We start from the raw sequence: 19,897 nt of genomic DNA, 5'->3' as shown, positions 1-19,897 counted from the left end.
CCTGTCAATCAACGGAGAAATCACCCGTTCCAGGTAAGTATCAGCGAGTGAAAAACTTGCTGTGAGGATAATCGACGTTTGTAAATAGTCACAAATTAACGAAATATTGTCATCCATTGTCAAATATAATTGTGTGTGTGTCTTCACCCTAGATTGAATTAGGTTAATAAAACTCTCAGAGTTTTATTCGTAACAATATCTCCAGACCTACTTTCGGTGCTCCTTCATCAAGCTAGGCGCAACATCACTTTGCCTCGCTTTTCCGTTTCACTTGGAATCACTATATCATCGGCGAAATTCAAGCAATCCATGTTTAGATTGTCCTTCCTGTAACCCAGTCTTATACCAGTAGTGCCCTGTTGTTGAAATTCTGTTCTCCACAATGAATGTTTCCAGAACTAAGTTAAATAATATCGGGAACAGGCTTTGTGTTATTGTTCTAAATAATTTTCTATTTTGTTTAGTGTTTCTCCTCCGGTCTAACAAGTGAATTATTTTAGTAATTCCGAACATGACCTCTGTTCACGGTTTTCATGTACTTGTCGGATATCTACTGCTACCATGGCACTTATTATTTAGGTATAATTCCGAGATCAATTATTGTAACCTTTAGAATATTATGATTTTATATTTGTTTGTGTAAGTCATGCCTTTGCTGGCGGGACCTAGAGTTTACAGTGCACTATGTCTTCTGGTATGGGCTAGAGCAATTTTGTTACTTTCGTTGATCTGTATCTGTCTTATCCTTGGCTTTGACAATATAAAAGTGACTGAGGTATGAGTGATGCTAGTAATGTCATTCCTTATGCATCCAGTCCCGGCTATGAATGGTCTGAAAATGTTGCTCATAGGGTCAGTTGATGCATGCATTTCAGTGGGCTTGGCAGACTGATATGTAATAGCAACTTCCGGCTCGGTGAGGAAACCAACGGGAAACTACCTCACTCCTCATATTCCTAGTACGCTGTTGAGGATGCAACCAGCCTTAGTGCTGTGGACTGAATATACATGCATACAGTTGTGTAAGTCTACCATTTTCAGTCCATGCATTCATAGCAATAATCATTACGATGACTTCACTGCATAATTATTGGCTGTTGTTACATCTTTCCATTTCCTTTACAGCCTGGCAGATTTCCACCCTGCTACCTCGTGATGGGCTGGCAGTGACATCACACAAATTTGTAGTGCTGTATCCACAGGGTTTTCGGGAATGAGGCGATCTGTTCTCTACTAGCCTTGACTGCACTCAGCATTTTGAACTGTTCGCTCTCTCCGAAGCACGATTCTCAACGGTACCGGGCGGGCCCGGACCACTGAGGTATTTTAGCCCATCGGCCTGAATAGGTCTTGAGTGCAATTTCCTAGTGGTTTTTATCCAAATACGTCATTCCTTAGGTAATTATAGATTGAAACTTAAACTCTCCAGGACATAACCTGCACTCCTGAATGCCCTTTGGTCTCCGGTACCGAAGGCCTAAGGTTTCACAATTACCTAGGTTGGCAGTGAAAGGTATGGAGCTCTGATGGAGCTGGTCATGTGACCACGTGGGTGATCCTGCTGTGAACGGTATCGAGTTGGTACTCCTCACACCATTCAAAGTTCTTTTCATACCACTGAGCACCTGTCAAAAGGCGTATCACCATATTACGGTCCAAATATCATCATTTTTTCATTATAGCAACAAGCAGAGCCCAAACTCCGTGTATTAGGGGGACGCGAACCCCGTAGCACAAGCTGCAGTCCCTACCGTTACTCACGTAAACCCCAGTTTGAAGGATGTTTTATTTTGAAATTACTTGTGAAGAGCCCGGATATCGCTTTCCAAAGCGAATCAGAGAAAGAGAAGAAAGATCGCGACAAAGGGAAGACAGGGGTTTGAATTTCTCACGTGGAGCCAATAGTGTTAAGAACGCGTAGTCAAATCTGAGCACTCCAGGCCTGGTACCATGGTAATCTGAGATGTTATTTCCACACGAGTGCAAGGTTCTAGTGATGGGACATTCGATTCATTTTACTGAATCGATTCATTTGATTCCGTTCACGTTACTGAATCGATACAGTGATCCGATTCACGGTACATTAGATTCACCGCTCCTACTGCATCTGCGTGGTATGTACTGGTAAGACGGCAGCAACAGCATTGAGCGCTCACTGCTCGCTGCTGCCATCTGGTCTTCATACTATGAACTCCTTTCTTGTGCGTCGTCTAGCTTTGAGGTTCAGGTTGCTCTTCATATCGAGTGTTGATGTTACAAGGCCTTTCCCCCACAGTGACAACTTAATTAAATAAAAAAAACATCTGTACACACAATAATCAATGATCTGCATTTAGAGCCGTCACCCAGGTGGGAGATTCCCTATCAATTGCTTGCCTAGTCGTTTCTTATATGATTTCAAGGAACTTGCAAATTTTATTGTATTCACGGTAAGTACAAAACAAGTAAGATAAAAAAAAGAAATGCAGGAAAAAATAGGTAGTTGTGCAGTACTATATTGTAATATTACAGTAAAAAACTCACGCAGTTGTTGTTAATAATAATAATAATAATAATAATAATAATAATAATAATAATAATAATAATAATTGTCATAGCTCAAATTTTAAACACTAACTTATGGTTTTCTACAGTTCTCTGAAAGTTACAGCTCTATTATATACACAGAATTAGATGTAAAATTACCTGTGGTCATAATAAGTAGCCTACATATTAAATATAAACAAGTTAAACAAATAAAATGCATTAAAAAGTTGTCTGTTCTGTACATCAATATACCGTATGCTTATGAAGTTACAGTACGAAAATGACACAATAATAATATACACAACTCAAATATTATACGCTACACTAACTTGTAGTTGTTCATTCACATTTCTCAGAACTTCAGGCATCATTTCAGATTGACATTTAAAAACATAATCTTGGACACTTTTTCACTGGTTAGACGACTGCGTCTCTCCGTTATGATCTGTCCCTCTTTAGAGAACACACGCTCACATGGAACAGAAGTGGCCATTATGCATAATCTCCGTTTCATAATCTGGAAGAGTCTAGGGAAGAGAGGTTTGTGTTCCTGCCACCATTTAAGTGGATCCTCCAGTCTTGGAAGTAATGGCATCTGCAAATATTTATCAACCTCGATAGTGCTTGCCGCTTTTCTGTCGTCCTTCTGAAGTACTGTTTCGACAATTGCATCAAATGTTTTCCAGACAGAAGTTGAGCAGCTAGAAGTGGAAGCCTCGCTTGGTGGTTTCGTAACTTGAATCTGGTGCTCCGTATTTCCTAGAAGTTCTATTGTGGAGCTTTCATAAATTATAGCATCTTTGGTTTCTTTGTAGATATCGCCCTGTGATTGAAATCCATACTGCTTGAATCGTGGATCAAGGAATGCTGCTTCCCACAAAAGTTTCAAACTAGCGTATTTACCATGCAATTTCGATTTTACTTCAGAGGTAAGCATTGTAACCATGGCTGTCAACTTTTCACTTTTAAACTGCTTCTTTTGAAATGCATTGCAGTGTTCCAACAAACCAAATATTAACAAGCCTATTTTCGATAAGGTGACATTCTTTTCACTGCTTATCTCCTTGGTGACTTCTTCAAAGCACTGTAATATCTCACAGGATTTTTCTATTACATACCAATCCTCCTCTGTGGTTTTCTCAAGTAAATCAGGTTTCACTATGGCTAGTGTGCTTTGAAGGGGTTCTTTTATTTTTAGAAATCTGCTAAGCATATCAAATGTGGAATTCCACCTTGTGGGACAATCTTGTTTCAGTTTTAAAATGGGCTGCTCCATTTGCCTTTGCATGACGTTGAGTCTATCCGTAGCCTGTGAGCTTCGATGAAAAAATTCAACGATTGCTTTCACTTTGTTCCGTGTTTCCACAATTGTTTCAAGGCTTGATTGTACAATTAAATTAAGGGAATGTGCAAAGCATGGTACATGCCCCCACTGACACATACGCACGGCCTTGACCATATTGCTTGAATTATCGGTCACACATGCAGCAATTTTTTCGCTTATACCCCATTCTGTCACGATTCTCTTGAGTTCAGATGCTATGTTCTCTGAAGAATGATTCCCACAAAATTTACTGCACGACAGTAAGAAAGACTGCAGAATGCAGTGTTCATCTATAAAATGTACTGTGATGGCGAGATAGTTTTCATTCTTTACGGATGTCCATCCATCTGTGGTTATACAAATACATGAGGCTTCCTCTGAGAGAGTGGACCGGATTTTATCACCTGTTTCATCATACATGGCATTTAGCATGGAATGAGAAAGGGTTTTTCTGCTAGGAAGTTCATAATTTGGAATTATCATATTGAATAATTCTCTGAATTCTCTTCCCTCAACTAAGCTGAATGGAAGGTATTCTTTAACTATTACTTTTAATATTTGCACATCAATTTCTTTACGTTTGTGTGAATTGACAGGTTTTGTTGCATACCTGGTAATTTTGGTCTGTGTTGGGTTCAGTGTAGAGGTTGAAGCCACAACACGCTCTTGTTGAGTTGGAGCAACTGAACTGGCAGCAGACGTAGAAGCCACAATACACTCGGTTCCAGGAAGTCGTTCAGGATCATCTCCAGCTCCATTTAGTGGCTTTAAACGACTTTCATTTGGATTTATAGCAGGATGTTTGAGCCGCAAATGTCTGTTCATATTAGTAGTAGACGAGCCTTTAATCGAAAGTATTGACGAACAAACATTGCACTTTACTTTATCGTTCCCTGATCGTACGAAATAATCCCACACCGGACTTCTTAAATTTGCCATGATACACTTACGACACTCACAGGCGGAAAGATACTTCACTCTCACTGACATTCATGAACTGTCTTAGTACTGAATGCGAGTAAACAGTATCAATTTCGAAGCACGGGGAATCCCTTCAGAAGTTTCCACCAATAGCAATCTGTAGTTCAAACCAATAGCAGCTCCGGCACTGGTCACGTGTGGGACTTGAACACGCTCGATGGATGCAGGCCTGAAGCAGGGTTGCCAGACTGAGCGAAAAGTCGTGTATCGGCCTACCTATTCAGGAATACAGTTGGGGACTAATGACAAAGTTTTGACACCTTCAATGAAAAAAAAATGCTAGTCGCTCTAATACATCGAAGGTTTCCGGCGACGCAGGATGGGAAAAGTCTTGCATTAGGAAGGTAGCAGCCATGGCCTTAATTAAGGTACAGTTCATATTAGTAGTAGACGAGCCTTTAATCGAAAGTATTGACGAACAAACATTGCACTTTACTTTATCGTTCCCTGATCGTACGAAATAATCCCACACCGGACTTCTTAAATTTGCCATGATACACTTACGACACTCACAGGCGGAAAGATATTTCCTGGTATGAAAATGGAGAAACTACGGAAAACCATCTTAACGGCTGCCGACGCTGGGATTCGAACCCACCATCCCCCGAATGCAAGCGCATAGCTACGCGATACTAACCGCACGTCCAACTCGCTAAGTCGTTTTTGAAAATATGTACTGTACTTTTCTATCAGCAGAGGATTTTTTTTTAAATCGTCTACCCGAAATGTACAGTAGCCCACTGGTTTTCTGATTCAACATACTGTTGGTTAAGTTATTGCGTCAGTCGGCTCACTTACTGTCCACATATTATTGAAGGCTTGTGCAACGATGTGACATACGAACTGAGACAATACTGAGCCGTTCTTCCCAATATAAAACAGGTACTTTTGAGTAGTCATGAGCATGACTCATAGTCATAGGCGCGTGGCTGTGAGCTTGCATCCGGGAGATAGTAGGTTCGAATCCCACTATCGGCAGCCCTGAAGATGGTTTTCCGTGGTTTCCCATTTTCACACCAGGCAAATGCTGGGGCTGTACCTTAATTAAGGCCACGGCCGCTTCCTTCCAACTCCTAGGCCCTTCCTATCCCATCGTCGCCATAAGACCTATCTGTGTCGGTGCGACGTAAAGCCCCTAGCATAGTCATAGGGCAGGCTAGAGTCGAGTTTAATTAATTGTCAAATGTCAACTAATTTATAATACTAAGATTCATTAAACCAATAAATAGTATAACCTAATAGCCTACCTACTTACTAGCTACTTTAGAATTATGTTTTGACTACCTTTTTAACACTGAAAATAAATCCATCTAGTATTTAAACCTCCCTGTAAGAAGACGACAGTGAATGCAAGTGGGTATTATTTTCAAATGAGCTGAGCTTGGGAGTCCATTTAGCGTACGATTCTTCCTGTGTACCATGGCTCTGTATGTATTGCTTCAGAGGAAGCCCGGCTCTCCGCCAGTGTCCACTGCCCAGTGAGCCGATAAGGAGCCGTGTGTATCTTGTGTCTCACTGAGCCGCGCTCGTTCATGATTCTTTCGGTGTGCCATGATTCACTGTATGTCTCGATGCAGCGGAAGCTCGGCTCTCCGCCACCCGATAAGGAGCCGTGTGTATCTTGTGTCTCACTGAGCCGCGCTCGTTCATGATTCTTTCGGTGTGCCATGATTCACTGTATGTCTCGATGCAGCGGAAGCTCGGCTCTCCGCCACCCGTCAGTGTCCAGTGAGCCGATAAGGAGCCGTGTGTATCTTGTGTCTCACTGAGCCGCGCTCGTTCACGATTCTTTCGATGTGCCATGATTCAATGTCTCGCTGCAGCGGAAGCTCGGCTCCCCATCAACGTCCAGTAAGTGCGCCACTGCACAGTCCGCTGGGAGTAAGCTGAATCGTGTGCCGTGAGCTCGCCGTTCCTGTGAATCGATTCACTCGGACACTTGAATGAATCGATACACTGCTTCGAATCATTCATTCAGTAGCCAACACTACAAGGTTCGGCGAATGTAAAATACCTTAGCGGTGACGAGCTGTCATGTTAAAGGTTTTTCTTGGTAACGCGAGGATGTACCCAGCCCAACGGAAATTGGAGGTACTAAAAACGGGAAGGCTTCCGAATGAGCGGGAGGCTAGTTGCTGATAGATCGATGCGTAGTGCGTGTCGCTCGTATCAAACCTCTTGACAAAGTGCATTTAACAAAGTGATTAGAAAGTCGCATTAAGGGAACAGATTAGCTCGCCCCAGCATTTCTTGTAAGTGAATAAATAAAGTAACTAGATCGATTCCTTCAATTTAGTTCAGCACGCGAAAGTTAACTGTCATAGAGACTGGTTGTGACCGGGTACATGCCCGTAATAGGCGCTACTCATGGTCGGACTGATGTCATAAGTAACAGATATAGTAAACTGTATCTGCAAATACATACAAGGCAGTGAAGAGGAGGGTCATACTGCATTATCCAGTATGCAAGACTTGCCGAGAATCGAAGAAGTAGGCATCTCTAATGGCGTTCCCAGAGGTCAAGTGCCAGACTTCAAGATCCAGTGCACACAGCGCTAGAATGCGCTAATTCCAAAACGCAGCCCTGGACGGCGCGCTGAGGCAAAGGTTTTAAATAAGTTGAACTGCGTATAAGCATGACTTGTAACTATACATTCGACTAAGGGCCTTTTTCCCTAATAAAAATATTAAATATATGTAACTTGCAGTGCCATAGGCATGTTTATTTCAAGTGTAGGATGAATAATTACCGGTACGTTTTCTAGGTTAAGTAGACTAGCTAGGTGTACCTTGTTTCGAATTCAGCTTTAGGAAATATTTTAGGTAAGCCTGCGCCAGCCATGTATTTTATTAACTTTGCTTTAGATGGTATGAGATTAATGACATAATTTAGTGGGCATTACGTGATTTTGAATGTAGATTTCTTATGCGCCATATGACCCAATTTTTTTGTTGATATAAACGTCTTCAGAATGAGTTGGAGGTAGACTTAGCTCTGAAGGTTCGAACGGGGAACCCGGTATCGAAGACGACGTAGTTAACCACGTTAGAATGTGCATGTTTACGCATGGGGAATGTTTTCCAGCTTGCAGCGAGAGATGATTCCGTTGTTGAATGCGCTTGTAAATGGTCAGCTGTTGAGAGTGCTCATGCTTTATTTCAGTGATAAAGTACCGGTAGTTAAAACCTATTGAATTTTTTCAAATTATAGTGCTATTTATATAATGGTGTTTAGTGCTTGTTGTTAGAAATTGGGAGTAGTGATATTTATTTAAATTTTGTAACAAATTCAGTTGGTGTTCAGTAGATTACCGGTACGTTTTCTAGGTTAAGTAGGCTAGCTAGGTGTACCTTGTTTCGAATTCAGCTTTAGGAAATACTTTAGGTAATAATATTAAGTTTAAAAAAATATCTTTAAATATCTGTAGGTTCGTTGGTATAATACTTACAAAGGCAGATTATCATAAGGAGTTGTAACTTCCGCAGCTTTTCCGGTATTTCGTACAGTTATCCGTTCAAACCATCACGAAGGTAATAATTTATTCAATTAAATTACCCGATACTTAAAGAGAACACACGGTACTTCACTTGATAATTACGGTACTCAACAGTCTTTGGATTAATGACGATTGTTGCTGCATTCCGACGAGATCAAAGAGTACATGCACATGATAGTTGTATGAACAAATAAAAAAAGCAGCTGATTGCTTATTCCTACAATTTATAGTCTAAGTTCCCGGCATACTTTGTACTTCGCATCTTCATTTATTCATTGAGTAGAAAAACCAAATTCCTATACCCCAATAATTTCGCAGTTCAAGTCACCGGCGTAGTTTTGACATGCGGTATTGTAATTAGGATACGACTGAACGTAGTTTAAAAATATTGTCGTTTACTGTAGTATACAAGTAATATCTTGGGTAGTAAAATAACTAACGATGGCAGAAGTAAGGAGGACATAAAATGCAGATTAGCACAAGCAAGGAAGAGCTTTCTTAAGAAAAGAAATTTGCTAACTTCAAACATTGATATAGGAATTAGAAAGATGTTTTTGAAGATTTTCGTGTGGAGCGTGGCATTGTATGGAAGTGAAATATGGACGATAACTAGCTCAGAAAGAAAGAGAATTGAAGCTTTTGAAATGTGGTGTTACAGAAGAATGCTGAAGGTGAGATGAATAGATCGAAACACAAATTAAGAGATACTGAATCGAATCGGTGAGAGGAGATCGATTTGGCTAAATTTGACGAGAAGAAGAGATAGAATGATAGGACACATCTTAAGGCACCCAGGACTTGTTCAGTTGGTTTTTGAAGGAAGTGTAGGTGGTAAGAACGGTAGGGATAGACCAAGGTATGAATATGACAAGCAGATTAGAGCAGATGTATGATGCAGTAGTTACGTAGAAATGGAAAGGTTAGCACAGGATAGGGTGGCATGGAGAGTTGCATCAAACCAGTCTATGGACTGATGACTCAGACACACAAGTAATATCTATTGGAATTAGCGTGCTTATCCTATTATTGTAAAATATTTGTGTATTAGGCCTATAGTACAGGTATCCGTTGAAAATTTCTTACTAGAATTCTATTGTTGTAATTAAGATAGGCTTAACTACAGTTTATAATTGTATAATTCTTGTGTATTCCTTCCGGTATTCATTAATTAACGGCAGTTTTTATCCTGTTAGGGCGTTGAAGCATAAAAATAGAGTACAACTAAGTAGTATTGTAGTGTAGTAGTAGCCTATATTAATTACCTTATTGTCGTATGATCTTTGTGTGCTATCGTAAGCAGTATTTTTTTCCTTTAATTTTTTGCACATACTAATTATTTTATTTTTCCTTTTCTTTTCAATTGTCCGTAAAGAATGACTAAGGAGTGCAAGTGTAGGAAGTCTATGTTTGGCCACTCATTAAAGAGTATGAGGGAGGAGTTGGAGAGTTTGAGGCAGATAATTAGGATTGTCTCAGAAGACAGGAAGGAAGGTAGGCCTCCATCAAACAATCTACAGGATACAGTAGGTGTAAAAGAGGGATGGAAAGGAAAGGGGGGAATTTTAGAAGACAGGTGGTCTAAGGTTCTAAGGGAAGGAGATTGCAGGCTAAGGGCTCTATTCAGGATCAGAATTCAGGACATGTTTCTTTGAGAAATCGGTACGAATCACTGCAGCTAGAACAAATGAGGAACAGGGAGCTGTTGCTGAGAAGTATGGAAGTAGGAGGGGAGGAAAAGGTAGGAAATGGAAATGTAGAGTAGAGGATACTAAAGGTCAGGTAGATCAGGGTCATGGGAGGGAGAAACGGGAGTACCTTCTGCAGCTGTCAGTAAAGATAAGGCTGATCAGGAGGGGAGGGGATCAAATGAGGTGGGTAGGGTTCAGGGTCTGGTCATGGGGGATTCCATTGTTAGACATGTGGGGAAAGTGTGTGGAGGAAAGGGAACCAGGGTGGAGTGTTATCCAGGAATTAGGTTGAGGCAGATGTTGAAGAAAGTAGAAGAGAAGGAGGAGAGGAAGGGGAAGGTGGTAGTGTCTTATGTTGATACCAACAACAGGCAAGCTGTTATAAGTACCAACATAGTTGGGGATGTGTGGAACCTGGTAAATGCAGCACGAGTGAAGTTTAAGGAAGCGGAGATTGTTATCAGTGGAATGCTCTGTAGGAGGGTGATTGGGGAATTAAATGAGACTATAGAGTGGGTATGTGGGGAACTGGGAGCGAGATTTAGAGATCCTAATGGGTGGGTAGGAGATAGGGAACTGCGCTCAGATGACCTTCACTTAAACCGCAGTGGTACGTATAAGTTACGAAATTTGTTTAGAAGGTTTATAGGGAAGTACATTCGGGGAAACTGAGTGGTCTAGGAAACGATGATAAGGGTACAGGGATCTGGAAGTCAAGTAGGGATGACATAAAAATCTTAGTGTTGAACTGTAGAAATATTGTCAAGAAAGGAATATAATTAAGCAAACCGGGATTACTTTGTGACATGTGCGTGCCAAATAATTATTTCATATTTCGCGTGATATACCGCGATCGTCTGACAATGAACAGCATATGTTTTCACACCTCAATAATGCTGCTACCTGTATGTAAATTGACAACTTCTTAAGAGTTGGATTGTTGGCAGAAGAGAGCAATTTGGTATATTGTACTGAGCGTGTGGTTTGTGAATAGCGGGAAATTTTTGTCGGCGACAGAAAACGTTAATGAGGTACACGCATCAAAGTTAGTGTAAATCTTAATTTCACGTTTACTGATAAACATGCACGATTCTCATGTTGCTTTGAGATTTCTTTCAGTTGTTTTTGTCAAAATAAAATAAAGAAGAGAAGTTCAAGGGGTTACTTTGTGACAACAATGGCCCTGTCTCAAAGTGACCCCAGTGTTTTAAAATTGCTTTTTTTTTTTTTTTGTTGCAATCTGGAGTCGGAAAACGATGTTACACTATACCAAAGCAGGAATGTCCATCTCTTGTTAGATCTAATTGAGAACTAGTTGAAAATGGTCCAAATAGTCTACGTTCTTGATTCAGGAAATGTGGCATTTGCCCTGGGAGCCAGGAAGAAGTGCTGAAGCACCTGTACAATAAGGCAATGGATTTAGAAATTGATGCTGTGAAACATGCTGTAGGTAAATTTCATTGAGCATTTGAATCACAAAAGTGGTGAGGTAACAACTAATGGCTGAAAAAAAGGGGAGATGAATAGACGTGCCACCTGGAAGAGGTATGAGAGCTTCAGATTTCGACACTGGAGATGAGATTCCTAGCTGTAGTGGCACCATCGGCAACTGTCGCTCAAAGACAGTACAGACACCCGAACAGAGTCGAGTAAAAATGACAATGATGATATCTGTACTGAGTCAAACGACGATTCAATGCATGAAGAAGAATATAATTCTGACTCTGAAGGACATCCATTTCATGAAAATCGTACCTTCGAATCTGATGATAAGGCTGTTGGGACGCACGTAATTGTAATATTCGAAGGCAAGTACTATCCAGGCCGGAATCGTAATGAAAGTATACAAGTAAGGTGCAGTTGTCAGTGCAACGGACAGCACTGGGAAGTGGCCGGATATCAAGGACGAAATCTAATACGCAGATAACGAAATATGATGTAAAATTAATTTAACCATACAAAACGGAAAACTTGAAATTTATGACATTTCAGAACTCAAAAAACACAGCGCAAAGTAAACAGTTTGTAAACTATTCTCTCTTGAATGATGTGAATATTTCAAGAGTTTATATCTGAGGGTTTAAAAAACATACAGTGTGTGTATTAGCATGGTTGTGAAAGAAATTCTCTTTTTATACTTAGCCGAAGTCTTAAGTAATCACTTAATGGGGGAAACTTTGTGACATCTGCACCAAACGTGGAAATGCAGTGGTAAAAGAACGGTGTAACGAGTGTAACATTGTGCCAAGTTCTTCTTGAAATATTGAGTGATTAAATAAAAATACACGTCTAAAAATTATTGCAAAACATGAATGACGGATGGAAGCATACGATAATATAGATGGAAACATGCGATAATATAGAAAAACCTTAGTACATAATGGTATTTTTAATATATTGAGGAATTCACCAAAACTGTCACAAAATAACCCAAGTTGGTAATTTAATAGATATATACTCACCAGATATTTTAATAGAAGTTGAATTGTGACTGAGAAATGATATAATGGATGCAGGCATTTTCTAGCGAACTGGAGTGTGTATCGTAGAGATAGGATAGGAATGGTAAGAGGGGAAGTATTCATTCTGGTGAAAGAAGAATTTGTAAGCTACGAAAAGTCAAAGATGACAAACATGAATTCTAGGTGTAAGGCTCATTTATAAAGATAATAGGCAACTTGATGTCTTTGGAGTGTACAGACCGGGAAAGGGTAGCGCTGACGCTGATTCAGAATTATTTGGTAAAATAATCAGGTATATGGGCAACGACATGGAAAGGAATGTGACTGTAGCGGGATATATGAATTCACCAAATGTCACCTGGGAAGGCAATGCGAACGACAGGAAGCATGGCCAAAGTATGGCAAATAAGTTAATATCGGAAGGACAGGTAATTCAGAAAGTGATGGAACCAACTAGAGGGAAGAATATTCTGGACGTGGTGCTGGTAAAACCAGATAATAATAATGACGTGTGGCCTCCGGAGAGGCCTGGTGCAGGTCTTTTTCATTGACGCTCGTAAGTGACCTGCACGTCGTGATGAGGATGAAATGAGCGTTAAGACGGCACATACATCCAGTCCCCGTGCTAGCTTTAAGAATGTCATAGATTGGCATAATGCTATAATATCTAGATTGCGAAAGAGAAGATGTGAATAGAAGCGATTTCCATAGGTAAAATTATTAAATCAAAGATATACCGCACAGTAATATGCCCAGTTGCACTTAAGGGAATAGAATTCCGGCCATCTGAATGCTCAGTGAACGCCAACTGCAATATAATGAAGATGCGTAAGCTTCGCTGGGCGATGGGCACTTCGCTAGTTGACCAACATCTTGGTTCAGCAACAAATGGGCATTGGGCCAATTGTGGAGAAAATACGAGATAAACGCCTTCGATGGTATGGCCATGCCTTACGTTCAGCTCCGAGCACAGTCGCTAACTCAGCTTTTCACTCTGGAGTCAACCGCCAATGCAGGCGTGAACAACTGAAGCAGCGCTAGCAGGGCACAATAAATGCAGACATGAAGATCAACTAGCTTCCGAGACCAAATGGTACTAACGAAAAGGGATGCAAGGATCCAAAAAGTGGACTCCGCACCAAAAGGACAATGCCATGATGACGATAATAATTCAACAGAATAGATAAAAATACAAAACTACACCTCGGTCCACATTCTTCAGCCACCTAATAGAGTCGGAGGTGAGACAAACCAGATCGTCAGGGCTTCCGGGGAAAGAACGCAAAGGACAGTGCAGGATGAGTCACATTAGTCAGTGTAATTTGCCTAACTGAAAGGACCGAGGTTCGATGCTTACTGGCTCTAATCGATTTCTGGTCAACTTAACTCTTTTTACATTAAGCATTGACCATGTACCCTGTCCGTAGGGACCAAAAAGGAATAGAGCTCTAACTACCGCATCCTCCTCTTAGCTACTTGACCAGAAGGGGTTATTCATTTTAACTTCCTTCAAATAATCTTGTTACCTTAACTTTTAGGGGTTCGGGGTGGCGGGAACGAAGTACCAATGTTGCCAATTAGGGTTTTTCGTAAGGAATTTAGGTTGTTTTTAATCAACTTATCACGCGTTTGATGGCAATTAAATACCATTTCGGCCTTTAGCAAGAGTAGTAAAATTTTCAGAACGATGCTAAATTAATTTAGAAGTTTTGTTAAAAAATATATAATTAATGTGGAAAATCCCCCATTAAAGAAGGTAGATATAAGTGATCCCTGTATGCAACTTGAAATTTTCCTGATTTAGGATCCAGGAGGACGCCCTGGTTGTGTAAGACTATGTAACCTTCATTGATGAAGATGGTGATGATAATGATGATGATGATGATGATGATGATGATGATGATGATTCTTGTTAAAGGGTCTTGACATCTAGGTCATCAGTCCCTGTCGTCATTTATGAACTCTGAACAAATATGTTAAGGAATCTGCATTAGTTTGACCCTAAATTGTGTGATCGATAGAAAATAAGTTGGCAACACAATCTAATATTCCTCTGACATGAGGTCGCATCTATACACTATATGGCAACGTTGAAAGGTGCCAGTGCGCACAGGTACTCACGAGTGTAATTTAATGTGTGGTTATTGATATTTCTGTAAATTATCTTGACAGCTCACTTCACAGCTAAAGAGATTAACCGATTACTGTAGGATAAGCTGTGACGACCTGTCATTTTCAGTTCTTATCACTACTTGTTTAAGCAATGACTTACTTAAGTAACTCGATAAGTGATTGCCAATAATGTACCAACGTAATGTATACCATCCAGCAGGTTTAAGTCACTTTTTATGGTCATTGCTCGTACTGTACGTTTCTATACTTCAAGGAGGGTCCGATATGGCAATAGGTTTGCAAGACCCAAGTTAAATGAATTCTGAGAAAAACAAGTTAGAATGGAAGCTAATATACTTTGCATATAAATTTAACCAAATCGTAGCGTATGCCGTGTCAAAAATGTTCAATCATGTTCCCTGGTAAGAACAATTTGTTTCGACATAATACCATGAAGTTTAGGTAGGTTTGGTGTAAAATGTTAGAACAAGTGGTAAACAGGAATTGGTAGTCCATACTACACATTATACAAAACGTGATCAATAATCTCTTGTTACCCCCTCATGGGAACTATGTTAGCAATATGTTTCCGAATGGAACGCTCTATCTAGCCCCTACAAGGACGAGATTTGCATCGTGTGTTTAGTAACCTTGTCGTATAATAATTCACTGGAATGTTTAAGAAACAATAATTTATTCTGATTATTCGTCATACTTGAACAGCAACTTTCCTTGTGCTGGTTTAACGTGATGAGGACTTCCACCAGCCTGGTGTTAAGTCAAGATCTTAATTTCTCGTTATACACAGCGCATGGCGAACTTAGTAAACGTTTGGAAAATGAAGTACCATACGTATGTTATATAAATATTCATTTCCTCATCTCCTTTAAAGGTGTAGTTTTATATTATTCAATTTGTTTGTTTATTGAGGATCCTAAATCGTAAGTGATTACTAATGAGACATATGAATTCTATTGAAAATTGTAAAGCGATTTCTCCCAGATGTGACATTTCCTGATATCAAAAGTAAATTATTCCAGCAATTGTTAAGATAAATTCATAATCTAAGAACTGAGAACTGAAAATATATTTCAAAACTAGCAGTAAAATATTTCTTTATTACAAGTTTTCCAAAAGTTCAATTAATGTACACGCAAAGTAAATACTTTCTAAATTCAGATGTTTATATCATTCTCCTTTCTCCTTCCAATATATTAATATTAACATTTTTACTACCAGATATTGACATACGAAAAAGGATCTCGAAGAAAGGATTCATTACTTAATGCTCATTTGTGTGGAAGTTAGAATTAATATGAAATAAAATAAAATAATGGACAAATTGTTTACATATATGTTTTCAAAAATGGATTCACTGATTCACTGTATGTTTTCTACATCTGAAGACTCCTAAATTACTATGTATGCAAAATAGATAATATATTAGTACCTTCAGATACTCGTTCAAGTATCAGCGGACGACTCAGGAAGCTATGGAATTGAAATGCGTCCTCCATCGCTCACCATGAATTAATACCACACAAAACCAAAGCAAGCTTGTATATTTACGTGACTGTTGATATCATGATCCAACCACGGGAGTAGACAAAATCTTAGGCATATGATATGATATTATCCAGCTTGGGAAATCTTACGAGACATTTATGTGCAATAATTCACTTTATCAAAATAATAGATATTTAGGAATTTCTAGATAGATGTAGAGAGAAATTTCCAGAAAAATACTTTTGTCCATAAGCTCTTTGTATTCCTCAAACGCACAGTTTTCTCGTATGTCAAAGAGAGATGTCGTGAATTTCAACACTTGTGAAAAATGCTAATTGAATACGATTTCACTCAAGGAGTTTAAATTCCCATACCTGCTCCTAATACTCCCTACTGTCTAGGGGATTGTTGCCTAGTTGTAATTCCCCTTAAAACAATAATCACACCCGCTCCCAGTTGGACACTGGTAGAGAAAGGTAGTACAGTAGTATAGATTCTGAGTGATAGACATTTGTGTGCTCTGTAATAACACTGTGTTGCTAGTGGTACATAAATGAAAATATTGAACTTAGAATATTTCATTTAACACCATTTTGGATCGACAGTGGAAATATTTCTTTATACAGAATTGCTCGGTTGCCAGATCTCCGTGCCAATGTCCGGTGTCATAAACTATCACTTGGAAATGCAGGTATCAATCACTTGCACATTATTAACGTATTCAGGAAGTAGTGTGAAGTAAAAATCTAACATAAACAAAACAGAAATTCGTGTACAGACTTCTCTACTGTTTTCTGTTCAAAATACTAAGGAAAGAACTTCACTGCTCTGCGTAAATTTCCTTCAGGATAGATGTCTGAAGTACTGTATATTGGTGTCAATTCTTGGAAGCTATGGAAGTGAAATGCGTATCTAGAAAGTTCCCAAATTTGTGTTATTTTGATAAAGTGGCTAATATAAATTGCAATACGTAATGGCATGTCAGTAAATGTTCAAGAGCGTTTTTCTTACAAAAAACATAGTGACTGGAATTTCTTTATTATGCCGCGTATATTTATGGGAGATGCGTCTTCTTTATCTTCCTACAACTGCTGAGTAGTCGATTAGGTTAGGTACTGGCCTAATGTGTTCCATTCGTAGGATCAAATTATTCATTGACATTGTCGAGGGCTGGCACGATAAAAAGTCCTTTCTAGAAGAAAATGCCAGCACACCAGGATTTCGTAAGAACAACAGTAGTCGAATAGATGTTAGCCTCTAATGAATTTTTATTATTATTATTATTATTATTATTATTATTATTATTATTATTATAGATATTTAAATTACTTTCCTTCCTTCTTCCTTCCTTCCTTCCTTCCTTCCTTCCTTCCTTCCTTCCTTCCTTCCTTCCTTCCTTTATCGAGAACGCATTTTTAATGATAAACAGAGCAATTGGAATTACGTTTCTATTTTCACGTGATAGCCAGTATTTGGTGCAGAACTTAAAAAGTCTCGCAAGGAAATTAGAAGACACTGTATCATGTTGCCCTTTTATGAAATACTCACTTAACATAGTTGTCTGTTGAGCTGTTCACTAGTCGATCTCCCTGCAGCAACTGAACAGCTGAAGATATCTTATCACCATTCTCTAACTGAGAATGATGGAGTAACTGGTCAAGAAGTACGAGGACATTGTCAACTGACATTTCTACCTAGAATTATTAGCAAAAATAGTAGCCTGTATTCAGAAAAAACTGGGTCCACTACATACCAACCAGCTAGACGTCCATCAATGACATCAATAGTATATATACCTCTAATTCAGTTATTCCCAAACTGTGGTCCGTGGACACATGGGGGCCCGCGACGATAATCCAAGGGGTTCGCAATAATAATGTAAGTTGTAAGTATTTAACGAGTAAAATTTTATTATACACACACAATTCACAGACCATAATACTAAATTTAGGAACTATGCGTTTACTGTTATATAACTTACATGCAGTATATGTAACTCTTAAGTTGGCCCATAGATAGTACAAGTTAGTAGCGGAAAAAGAAGATATAGACTACTACAAGGGAGTGTAAGTGATGCAATTGTGAGACACTTAAGATTGCTAGTATCCACACTCAGACCACATTTTTCGCCTCTGGTTAAGAAAATATAGCGGATTTGAAATCCTTTCTTTGAAACTGAACATGAACCACCCTTCCTTGAGGAAGATTAAAGAGCCGAAGTATATTGGCAGAAAGAAAGTGAAAAACAAATTCAGAATCAGATTGAGTGGCTTGTTTAGCTCCAGGGAAAGTTCCATGAATGTATCATAACTCTGCGTTTCCGACTGACTTTTGTGTCCATGACATTCCCTATATCCTACAATTTCTAGAAGGGAAACACTGCGTTTATGCCTTTTATGACAACATATCTTTGTGAGTGTACCTTTTCTGCTCTCACACAAATGAGAAAGAAGTGCAGAACAGAGCTAATGCAGAGGCTGATCTTCGGTTCGAGTGACTAGGCATGTAAAACGCCTGGTCTTTGGAAAATAGCACCATCCGCCTCATTGATCCAACAACCGAAACAAGTGAATTTTTCAAGTAGGTTTCCAGATAGAGACTGTTGTAATTATTAGCCAAGTGCCACAATGTTTTATCATTTTTGTGCTTGTATAAAGTATTTTTAAATAAATGAGGAAAAATTAAACTTTCAAAGAAAGCAAATGTTACTCCTAAATTATAGAAATAAAATCAAACATGGTATCATTACAAAACTCTGCTTTTTGTTTACTCAATGCAGTGTTATGTTCTGTGGCTGAGGGGCCTTGGGCATGAATGTGATATTCTCAGGGGGCCTCACAGACAAAAGGTTTGGGAAACCCTGCTCTAATTGAACCTGCATGAGTAAGACTTCTAATAAACTCGGAAAAAGTATACAACCAGGTATACAGACGGACAGGGAGACAGCCAGACAGCGAGACTGACTCCCAGAGTGAATTTCTGGACGGGAGGAACACCGAAATTTTTGTCTGTTAATTAATTAGTTAGTTAGTTTGTTTGTTTGTTTGTTTGTTTTTATTTACTTGTTTTGTTTTGTTTTGTTTTGTTTTGTTTTGTGTTGTGTTGTGTTGTGTTGTGTTGTTTTGTTTTGTTTTGTTTTGTTTTGTTTTGTTTTGTTTTGTTTTGTTTTGTTTTGTTTTGTTTTGTTTTGTTTTGTTTTGTTTTGTTTTGTTTTGTTTTGTTTTGTTTTGTTTTGTTTTGTTTTGTTTTGTTTTGTTTTGTTTTGTTTTGTTTTGTTTTGTTTTGTTTTGTTTTGTTTTGTTTTGTTTTGTTTTGTTTTGTTTTGTTTTGTTTTGTTTTGTTTTGTTTTGTTTTGTTTTGTTTTGTTTTGTTTTGTTTTGTTTTGTTTTGTTTTGTTTTGTTTTGTTTTGTTTTGTTTTGTTTTGTTTTGTTTTGTTTTGTTTTGTTTTGTTTTGTTTTGTTTTGTTTTGTTTTGTTTGCTGAAATGTATACACTAACTGGCCCTACGTGTGACACCTTCACATCATTCATTACAGAACTGGCTGCGTAACAAGTGGTGTTTATAGCGTCATTCATATCTCCGCTACTTTCCTATGGAACCTACGTGAAGCACAATTCTAATAAAGTCTAAAAGTAACAAACTTGTTCTAGTTAACTGAAGACTTTTTTGATACTATTTAACCTTCGCTTTAATACTGGCTTGTCTTAGACGACTATTGGATAGAAATGGGAATGCAGCAGCCACAGGCTTTAAGGTATATTCCATGGCATTATTCTGGTGTAGAAGTGGGAAACTACGGA

The 19,897-nt window shown here is 38.9% G+C and overlaps 1 protein-coding gene across 1 annotated transcript in view; it reads right to left on the bottom strand.

The window, feature by feature from the left end:
• The window catches only part of LOC136876398 (uncharacterized), a 58,883-nt gene extending 41,166 nt beyond the window's left edge, over window positions 1-17,717 (bottom strand). Inside the window, exon 1 of the mRNA XM_067150346.2 lies at window positions 17,645-17,717. Within this exon, the coding sequence (XP_067006447.1) occupies window positions 17,645-17,651 (7 nt within the window). The 5' untranslated portion in view covers window positions 17,652-17,717. The remainder of the gene's footprint in view (window positions 1-17,644) is intronic.
• Between the last annotated feature and the right edge of the window lie 2,180 nt (window positions 17,718-19,897).

This window comes from Anabrus simplex, chromosome 1, assembly GCF_040414725.1.
Source record: "Anabrus simplex isolate iqAnaSimp1 chromosome 1, ASM4041472v1, whole genome shotgun sequence".
Classification (NCBI taxonomy): Eukaryota; Metazoa; Arthropoda; class Insecta; order Orthoptera; family Tettigoniidae; genus Anabrus; species Anabrus simplex.
Note: the sequence above shows the minus strand (reverse complement) of the source record. Positions and strands in the feature narration are given on the sequence as shown.